The 10,864-nt window shown below is 36.3% G+C and overlaps 1 protein-coding gene across 1 annotated transcript; it reads right to left on the reverse strand.

Moving 5' to 3' along the window:
* Positions 1–3,063: 3,063 nt before the first annotated feature.
* LOC139861596 (E3 ubiquitin-protein ligase WAV3-like) lies at positions 3,064–7,805 on the reverse strand. The gene is made up of 2 exons (XM_071850034.1): positions 7,200–7,805; positions 3,064–5,280 (listed from the first exon to the last, which is right to left on the reverse strand). The coding sequence occupies exons 1-2, from the start codon at positions 7,416–7,418 to the stop codon at positions 3,358–3,360; spliced, it is 2,142 nt and encodes a 713-aa protein (XP_071706135.1). The 5' UTR covers positions 7,419–7,805; the 3' UTR covers positions 3,064–3,357.
* Positions 7,806–10,864: the final 3,059 nt, after the last annotated feature.

Genomic DNA, 10,864 nt, shown 5'->3' on the forward strand with positions numbered 1-10,864 from the left:
ATCATGATGAAGTCATATCCACTCCGAGCTCATAACCTGTATTGGTCCTGCATTGGCACCATGAGTGAGCTCGGAGGTCACGGTCACTCTTGAATGATGTTATAAATACAACTGAATATCACTAGGATAATAGCATGGGATTATCCTAGAGGTTGATTGGTATGGTCCGTCTTGATTTTTTTCGGTTGCTTTCGTTCGTTGTATTTCGTCTATTACTCGGTTTTTTGTTTGGTTAATATGTTTGTATTTTTCCGGATGTTAGGGAGGCTCGCTTATAGATAGTTTTTTGTTTAGACGCGAGCCATCCCGTTTTTCCTTAGTCCTTTTGTATTTTCTGTAGAGAGAATTTTCTTTTAAAAAACGACCTCGTTTCTATATTAGTATTGTTTTTTTCACCAAAAAAATAAAAATAAAAAATAGCATGGGATTAGGCACAATTCTACATCAACATTACTTTATTTGTGTTGAACATTATTACCTATGGGAGTCATATACTCATATGTCCGCATCAATAATATAATATTTGGTATAACAATTGCCAACAAGTACCAAACACTTTCAATTAAACTTCCGTAATCTTTTTGAAGCTAGAGTCCTGATATAAATACAATTTTGGTGAAGTTAAAAGGATCCACAATTTCACACAAATTTAACACCTCATAAAGCTTCTAAATCGCGCCTTTTGGAAAAAAAATAAAAATAAAAAAAAGTTTCTAAATCGCATATTAGAAGCATCAATCCTCTTAACCACCATCATTTGAGGTTAATCCCTAAACAAGTTACTACGGTTATCGAATGTCAAAGATGGATTACCCATACACCTATCTAGATAACTGAATAAGTAAATTATCCAGCCAAATATTGATAAAGAATCACATAGCAAAGAGATTTAGGTGTTGTTTGTTTTTTATGTTGAAGACATTATTTTGTCTTATGTCTGCGGGCGGGAAGACATTTTGATTTCAGATGGTTTGTTTTTTCGAAGACAAAAGACAAAATAAGACCTTAATAGATCTGCCAAAAAGAAGCACTACAACACTGCTTCCAATCTTTGAAGACATTTTAACCTAACTCCTCACCTCTCAGCTACCCCTCCAAATATATCTTTCACCCACCCATCTGCCTCAAATTTTCCAGTCACCTCCATCAATCCATAACCATCGACCAAACTACAAGATTCATCTATTTAATAATTATTGTACCATCAACTGATTTGAATAAAGCTCTAATGAGTTTTAACTTTAAATAAGAAACAGAGCATGGGTGTCATACGGAAACACGATGCTCTATTTTTATTACGGAGTATATGTTTGATTACGATCTATTTTATGAGCGTTTAATCTTAAAACTTAAATATATTGAATTTGATTTTTATTCCTTTACAGGATGTATCATGGATTACAACGAAAAATTTGTTTCACTCATAGTTATGTATTTATATCTTTTAATTAGAAATGTACTTTAAATATTAGATGAACGTTTACTTTATTTTAGTTTAAAAGTCAATTTTACAAAAAAAATATCAAAATTACATTTCAACAAAAAGTGATCGAATTTGGCAGATAAAAAAACAAACAGTCTTATATCTTTAGTTGGCAGACTTCAGGACCACATCTTCTTTAGAAGACATGGTTTCAGACTTCAGACATAAAACATCTTAAAAAACAAACAGCACCTTAGAATCGAATTCTAAAAGGCGGATTCTTTCTTAAGAATTAGATACTATAGAGCTCGATTATTTCCATAAGCCACCCTTATTCTTTGGCACAACATATGTAAACCCGCGACATTAGTTGGACTTGAAATCGTTTAAATCGATAATCATAAGCTAGCCATCATGAAACAAAATGCTAATCCATTGTGATTCGCCGATAAGATACTGATTGTTACTATTGGCAACACCAATAGTACACCATAAGGGGTCATACATATGCATATGCATTAGATTTATAACAGAAAAAATGCATGGTGTACAACCTTCCAATGCATAAAGTACTGGTCTCCACTAACTGTAAAACTTATGTTCTTACTTTCATGCAAATGAAATGTAATGTCATGCAATGCAAATCAAAGTGCAAAACAATACATAACATAGCACCATCAAAAGGTGGCCATGATTGAGATGGTACACCATTGTGGCATTATGGGCCACCCATGTGTGACCAAAGGTAAACAACTCACTCCCTTTTTTTCATCATCCACATCCTCATCTTCAAATCAATCACTAATAAATCAAGTTCCCTTTCCATTATTCATGCCAGGTAGACCATTTTTTCCAATCCCTAAACCACAATGTTTCAACACTTGTACCTTGTGCATTAGAAGTTGCACCCTATCTCACTCAAACACCAACCATCAATCCTTTTTAAAAATACCAACTCACGCGACTAACACGACAGTATTCAACCAATACATACCTCTAGACTTGAACCCATAACATAACCGAATAGTTGAGACATCTCAATACCAATAGACGAATCGACCTTCACGAACCAGACAAATAGTTTCTACTTGCATACATACGAATAATTGTCCATCTATGATTTCTTCATCAAAAGTTGCACCTTATAACTTTTGCATTAAAAGTTGTACCCTACTTTGTGAAAAAGCTCCAACCTTTAATAACAACCTCATGCATTTACAAAGAGAGATACTACAATCAAAGACTTCGTAGTACATTGACTTATACCTCATGCATTAAAAGGTGCACCTAGTACGCTAAAGAGTCAACTACTACATGAATCCCTTCATTTGCATAAAAGGTGATACTCATAAAAGGTGATACTCATACACCAGTTTTTAATCTATACACTTTTTACCATAAAACTTACAATTATATCCTTATATTTATTTTGGAATTTGAACCTCTATTATTTTAAATAACGATATAATAGTCGATTAGATTTATATGGATCAATATTGAATGTGTGAGTATCATCTCCCATAAGAAATAATGCATATAATATAATTATAATTATAATATAATATATAATAATGCAATAAACTGATAATGAAAATATATAACTTGTGAAAGAATCACATTTATAGGACATAGATGTCTTAACATATGTCATAATAGAGCTAAACCATTCACCCACAATTATCCCCAAACTTATACCCACAAAAAAACAAGGAACCATTTCTCCTTATGTACATCACCCCCAAAAATTACACAAGGAAGAACATTTAAACCAGAAATTACATAATCAAGAACCCTAACCCCCCTTAACTTTCCCCTTTCACCATTTATACCCCCTCTCCCCAATTCCCCCTTTTTATTGCTTTACACATCTAAAGCACAAAAATTATCGACACCCAAAATCGTGCTTTCCTAACCCCCAAATCAAAACGCTAGCGTTACGCTGGTTTTGGTGATGCAAACGACCAAATAGGACGAACCAACCTTTGTGCTGGACTGCCCAAAAGAGAAGCTTGTGATCTAGTCACCATGTCCACCATTGACGGTGTTTGATACGCTTGAACCAGGCTCGAACCATCGGTTGAGTCTCCACGAGCCGTGGCTCGTTGCCACGAGTGCGAACTTAGCCCTGATAATATATACGCCCGTCCTGATGCTTCGTACATGTGTCGGCTAGCCATCCTCTCTTGCATTTCCTTGAGCTCGGCGTCTAGTGCTGCACAGAACCGGTCACCTGACTTAGCCGAAACCGTTTCTGACAAAACCCGTCTGCAGTTTTCGAGCATACAAATAGCCTGCGCCAGGTCACCTTCTTCCGCTGCAGTTCTTGCTTGTACCATTGCTTCTGCTGCTTGTAACCTGTTCTTTTGTCTATCGACTTCAATCGATACAACTACTTCATTACCAAGATTTTCGGGTCGTTTAATCACAACATCCACACTTTCTAAATTGACCGTCTCTTTGGTTAAAGGATCGGTATAACGACATTTAACCTTCAACAAACAAGTCTCGGTCAAAGTCAACTCTTTTGGAATATTGACCGAAACAAGAAAATCCCTTTCTTCATCAGCATACAAATCACCCACATCAATGCAACCTGATTTCCCATCTGCATTCAACCGGTTCTTGTAGCTACCAGCTTTTAACAACTTGATAGAAACGTTAGGGTTTAAACTTTCGAGCGTCACTTTAGCATCTTTGACTACAACACTCAAAAGTCCACCTATACATTGTGCAAAAGCGTCTTGTATCACACCTTCGGTTTCAATAAACGAAAATGTCCCACCTGAAATCTCCGAAATCGAATGCATTGACAAAGCATCATGGTCTGTCCCGAACCCAAAAGCATGAACCGGTATTTTGATTCCCGAGTTTTCATCACCACCATGAATAGACTTCGGAAGGAGTAATTCGTAAGTCAGTTGACTTTTTTGACCACTTCCATTAACAGTATATGTATCTTGACCATCGGATAACAGAATTATACTCCCGACCGGGTTGTTCTCCCGTCGATCTTCCATCACTTTAACGCCTTTTCTCAGACCTTCGGCAATATTAGTGCCGCCATTAGCCACCAATGAGTTGACAGCTTGTAAAGCTTGTTGCTTTCCGATATCCGACATTTTACGGAGCGAAAATAGGCGTCTAGCGGTGGAAGAAAACGAGATTACCGCCAACCTATCTGCAGGTCCAAGATTCTGTATCACAAAACCCATGGCCCGCTTCAAAAGCGCAAGCTTTGTACCCGCCATACTACCGCTTGTATCAAGAACCGTAACAAGATCAACCGGAGCTCGTGGGGTCTGGTTAACTTGGCAAAAGGTCGAACCTTGGTTCGTGCTACTAGTTTTAACCCCCGAAACAGAAGTTGGAGCTTTCAGCTGGATTAAAACGGTGAAATCGTCAGCAGCTTTGAACTGAGGAACTGCAGGAACCTCTGTAAATGTTTTGACTAAGACCCTTTTTAAAGAAGAGTTCACCGAAGATGTTTTGTTTGAAATTTTAAGGTCCAACGGCTCGTCATCGTTGAAAACGGTCGGTTCGGGTCCCGGGTAAACTGCGGCGGCAGCATGGCGGGGGCTGTTGGGGCGGGGCGGTATCGGGCGAAGTAAAGTCATCACCGCATTGTCTTGAGACCAATTAACGGGATTTATTCGTGTCCTTCCTAATGGTGGGACCGAACCGGTGGGACCCTGTAAAGGAACCTCTTTCCATTTTGCTCTGCAAACCGGGCAGATTTGATTGCCATGTTTCACATTCGAAGCTATACACTGGAAATGGAATGAATGTGAACATTCGGCTGTGAAAATGGCTTGACCTTCCCCGCGTTTCATTGAAGCTAAACATATCGTGCACATTTTCTAAAAAAAAAAAAAAAAAAATATTAGATCGTGCAACGATTTATTCATGAATAACGATATAATCGAACCACAGCATAATGTTAACGCATAACTTTAAAATACAATGATTTTGAACTTTAAGCAGCAAAAAGTCTCACCCTTTGACTTTCAGAAGTCAAAGGCATGTACTTGTTAATTTACTAACAAATTAAATTACTTTAAACTTTGTTAAATTGGATTTTTTATCTTTGTATACAATAGTTTCATGCTCTGTTGCAAAACACCCCGTCTCGAGCCGTTGCGACGCCCGTCTCGATGGTTTGGTGACTAGTCCGTCCCGTCTCGAAGAAAACCGTCTAATATGACAGTCAACGGTCAAAATTCAGGTCAAAGTTGAAAAAAATCGGGTCAAAGTCGGTCAAAATTCAGAAAAGTCAGAAAATCGGTAAAATCGGTGAAATATATCGTATTTTAGTTTGAATATTTTGTATTAAATTAACGATGATAGCAATTATGGGTACAAATTAATCAATTAAAGTTTTTAGTTGTAAAATATATGTACATATATGCATTTTTATACTTATATATTTAAAAGTCAACTTTGGTCAACGTCCGTCTCGACCCCGTCTCGACCCCGTCTCGACCCCGTCTCGACCCCGTCTCGACCCCGTCTCGACCCCGTCTCGACCCCGTCTCGACCCCGTCTCGACCCCGTCTCGAACGTCTCTACCTTTTTAGGACCGGACCGTCTCGACCCCGTCTCACGTCTTTTGCAACCTTGGTTTCATGTATACTTTAATGCAACTATCAATTTATCCCAATACATAATACTAAACAAATTCATATCAATCTGAGAGTTGAAAATTGTTTGACATTCAAAAGTCAAAACAAGATGCAAGTACACAAAAGAACAAGTGATAAGCATAACAAGATGGATTTGGTAACTAAAAGACAACATACAAGACAAAAACATCAAAACAAACAAGAACTAAAGCCCAAAACCAAGAAAAAAGCATATCATAAAGATTGAGACAAATGTTTCGGTTGTTTTTGGTTATTCTATGTCGTTTTTCCTAAATCATCTATTGGATTATCAAATGAAATTGACAAAGCCAAGAAGTCAATAGTCAACAAATGAGGCCATCAATACCTCTAAACCTTTACTTTTTCCTAAAGAGAAATAAATTCAATCATATAGTGAAAAGGAACATAAAGCATGAATAGTTGCTAAATTAGGACTAGTTAAGACTAATTAGGACTAGTAAGATTATTTAATCATAAAGGTTTCATTACCATCTAAACAATTCCTGGTTAACATGAATATAAATTAATAAAAAGAATGCATTTTTCTCAAATTTACACACATATAACAAGATTCAAAGCTTCAACAGTTCATAGTAACAAATCAACAAGGTTTAGGGGTCTTCAGTATTTTGGTATGTAGATCCATTTAAAATAATTGTTTAACTGTGATTATATTAAGATGGATCACAATAATCAAATGGAGCCAAAGGGCTACTAGATTAACAAATTTAGTATGCAAAGATGAATTAAATAACCTTTAACTAAAAAAAACTACAGTCTTGACACCATTAGTATTTCAACATCAAGAATTATAAAAATGGGAATTTTCTTGAAGAAAAATGATAGTAGTTCACACCAGTTCAAGCATATGTTTTGACCCAGAAACTAATTTTAATTTTAATATTTTTCATTTAACCTTTTTTCAATGATGCTGGGACATCTTTGGGAAGCTAATTTGACTTAATTTTATTCTCTGCTTTTTTAAGCAAGCAAAACAGAGAAAAAAACAAAAACAACCAAGAAAAAGAAAAAAACAGGACTATTATTTAATTTTACTGATTACTGATATATAATAATAAACAAATCCAAGATTCTATAGTCAAATTCATAACTAAAATAGTAAATAAAAATTAAACCTTGGAAGATCTGTTGAAGCTTTTTGAAAGTCTTAAACTTGGAGACGACGGACGAGTAACCGACCCACCGATACTCCATCCTGCCAGCGCCGGAGACAACAAAGCGGCGTCGGAAAACCCACTGGAATGAGGCGGAGAATCGTCGGCGTCAGCTGTGGGTACATAAACACATAAATTAGAAGCAAATGCATTTTTTAATTTCCTCCATTTACTCCCCATTTAAAGCAGATCTTGAAATGGGTATTGAGCAAGATTGAATCTTTAGGAAAATGGGAGGTGGGTTTTGATTTTGATGAATTATTGATGAGAGCAGATGTGTTTGGCACAGAAACCGATGAGGGTTTTGTTAGAGATAGAAAGAAAGAAAAATGGGAGTTTGGGTTTTGATGAGAAAGTGAATGATGATGATGGATGTAGTAGTATTAGTAGAAGTAGCAGAATAGCAGGTTTAGGTAGTTGAAGTAGATTCAGCAGCGTTTACTATTGTGGTTGTTGTGAACGTGAATGGCAGCCATTAATTGTTGAGAGAGAGAGAGAGAGAGAGAGAGAGGTGGTGTATTTCCTTTTCTGGTTTCTGCTTTGTTATTGATTTTGGTGTTGTTGACCTTTGATGGGTTTTGTGTTTGTGAGAGGAGTTTAGGACTTGTGTGGATCTTCATTTTATACCCTTTATTTTCATTTCACCCTTTTTAAGTCTTCAACTACGGAGTATATGAGTAAGAGTAAAATCTCAGGGAGCAACGAGCGGTTTAAGGTGTCAAAATGAAATAATTTGGCGTGTTTATTAAAGATATTTGAGTCGTTTCATTAGCTTCTTTTGGTTTGTCATCCTCTCGTAGATGGTTGCCTATCTTTCGCTCATGAGAGAAGATTGGTCACCCTATTTTTTCACTTTTGGTTTATATTTTAGGTTGTTTGTGAATTGTGATGTTTTGTGTGATTGTGGTTCTAGTTAGTCTTTCTTTTCGTTCACTTTTAATTTGTAGTGAGCTTTCGTTTTAGATTTTGCGTTGTGAGTTTAGCTAGGTAATTTTTATTTGTTTGTACGTTGATAGGGGATACATTTTTTTTATGATCTTCTTTATGGTTATAGAAGTATATTCGTTTTTTTTTAAACAATAACAATGAAAGAAATGATGCCCCAAACATCACTCCATCGACATTTTCTTTCTATAAAAACCCTCTTTCACTTTGCTCTCTTCTTCTAGTTACAACATTTTGGGTCGTCGTTGTTGCTAATGGCCTCTGGCAGCTCGTCGGAGGTCAGACACTTTTCCTTCTCGTAATTTTCAACTTTTCTTTTCTATTCCACATAGATACAAGCTATTTGCACTTGATTCCGCTGAGTGGTGTTTTCGGTCGATCTCTTCTGTTAGATTCCGACAGCAGACGACGAACACCGTGAATCTTTCACATATGTTCTGCTCGTTGGGGTGTTTATGGGGTTTTTTTTATTACATCTCTGGGTGTATTGGATGGCCTATTCTTCGAGCGTCGACGACTATTACCGATTTTCTCTCATCTCCTTCGCATGCGGTGATCCGTTCGGAGGTCTATGGTAGTTGATGGTTTGGTTCTCCTTCTATTTTTTTTTTTGTTTTGTCATCTTTTACCTTCATCTGGTCAATGCTTCTGAGATCTAGTGACTCCGACGAGGAGATTTTTTGCCAGTTGTAAGATCAGGTCTGAGTTGTTTCTTCGTTATTTTTAAAAAAGATGACTTTGTTTGGAGATGGGTCTGGTTACGTTAATTCCGTTTGTTGGATGGCCTCGCATGTACTAGTTGCGAGTTTCGGTGAGACCATGTGTCTTTGATAAACTCCGGTGGGTCTCGCTGTGAGAGACCAACGGAAGGTGGGTAGATATAGTTTACATCTCCTTTTTCCTTGATTCTCCAACTATCCTTTGTATGTAGTATCGTTTTCGTGGTGCCCGATTTCTTAGCCGAATTTGTCCTAATTTTGAACTGACGTGTGTTGACCGAAATTCGGTCGGTTTGGGTTGCCATCGTGGGTTGTTGTGGTTTTGTTCCCTTATTTTGTTTTGTTTATGTTTCCTGGTTCTGCTCATTCCATCTTCCTCGTCGTTGATTTCGGTGCGGACCAATCCCGCGTTGTTGTAGCCTAAGCGACTTCTGTCGTTAAACGCCAAAAAATCGAGTGCTGGGGTTTCTCTTTGTTGTTTGTCCAATGTCCGTAGGTTGGATTTCAACTAGCTTGGGTATCTGTGTGGTTCTTTTTGGGTTGGCTTGGATTTACTACCTAATGAGGGTTGTTTTCGGCTTTCTGGTTGCGGTCTCGACACGGGTGTTCTTGGGTTGTCTGGCAGGCGTTTTGTGGATGGTTGCGAAGCAGAGGTGGGTGCGATTTGCAGAGGGCTGTGTGGCGTAGAAATTTTGAAATTTTGATGTTTGGATGGGAGTTTGTATGATGCCGAGTTGTAAGGTTATGGTTTTATTTGGGGACATGCGTATGTTTGTAACGGTTTGTGTCGACTGAGTTATATGTCCTTTGTCAATTGTGGCGGTCATTAGATCGTCGTGTTAGTTCAATCAGTCTGCACGAGATGCGCACTTTGTAACTCATTTGATAGTTAGATCATTTTTTTTGTATGTATGTATATATGTATGCGTGTGTGTATATATATGTATATATGTATATATTTATATATATATATATTATATATATATATATATATATATATATATATATATATATATATATATATATATATATATATATATATATATATATATATATATGGGCAGGATCTATAGGGAAGTAACCAATCGGGGGGAAGCAAAAAAAAAATTCGTTTTTTGGATTTTTTTTCAGGCATCAAGATCACATGAACATATGAACATTTAAAAAAGACACTTCGCGATGAATGTTGGAAAACGATCGACAAAAATAACATTCAAGATAATATTGATCGTGAAGAATGTTAACGTTTTTTTCTTCATGTTTTGTGAAGTAAAATTTAGCTCGATTTAGAGTTTAGGGTTTAGGGTTTAGTGTTTTGGGTTTAGTCCATAAATCCAAAACCCCAAACCCTAAACTCTAAACCGTTCGTGTTAAAAACTCAATCTAAATCCTAAATCTAAACCCTAAACCCTAAATTCCTAAACCCTAATATCTAAACCCTATAAACCCTAATATCTAAAACCTCAACATACGATCGAAAAACACGATTATTGCTATATATTACTTCTTCGAGCGTTTTCTCGCCAAAATAAAAACATTTATCACAAAGTTTCTTTATTAAATGTTCATATTTTCATTCAATCTATAATGTTCGTGAACAAAGTTTTTCCAAAAAACGAAAAAAAAAATTGCTTCCCCCCGCTTCCCACCGATTGTTTACTTCCCCCTTGATCTACCACTATATATATATATATATATATATATATATATATATATATATATATATATATATATATATATACGGAGTATATATATATATACCTTATTAAAATTATATATACCTTATTTTTTATTTCTTGTTTAAAAACATACGGAGTATATAAAACGTAGAGATTTTTTTTAGTAAAATACGGAGGTTTTGGGGCAAAATATTAAGTTTCTTGAGCAAAATTTGGAGGTTTGTTTGGCAAAATATGAAGGTTTTGGGGCAAAATATGACAGTTTTGGGGCATAACATGAAGA

The sequence above is a fragment of the Rutidosis leptorrhynchoides genome, chromosome 8 (assembly GCF_046630445.1).
Source record: "Rutidosis leptorrhynchoides isolate AG116_Rl617_1_P2 chromosome 8, CSIRO_AGI_Rlap_v1, whole genome shotgun sequence".
NCBI classification, from domain to species: domain Eukaryota; kingdom Viridiplantae; phylum Streptophyta; class Magnoliopsida; order Asterales; family Asteraceae; genus Rutidosis; species Rutidosis leptorrhynchoides.

Coding starts and splice junctions, on each gene's coding strand:
- LOC139861596 (XM_071850034.1), bottom strand. CDS start 7,418: ATGGGGAGTAAATGGAGGAAATTAAAAAATGCATTTGCTTCTAATTTA. Junction 5,281..7,199: donor GCTTCAACAGATCTTCCAAG/GTTTAATTTTTA, acceptor TTTTTTTTTTAG/AAAATGTGCACGATATGTTT.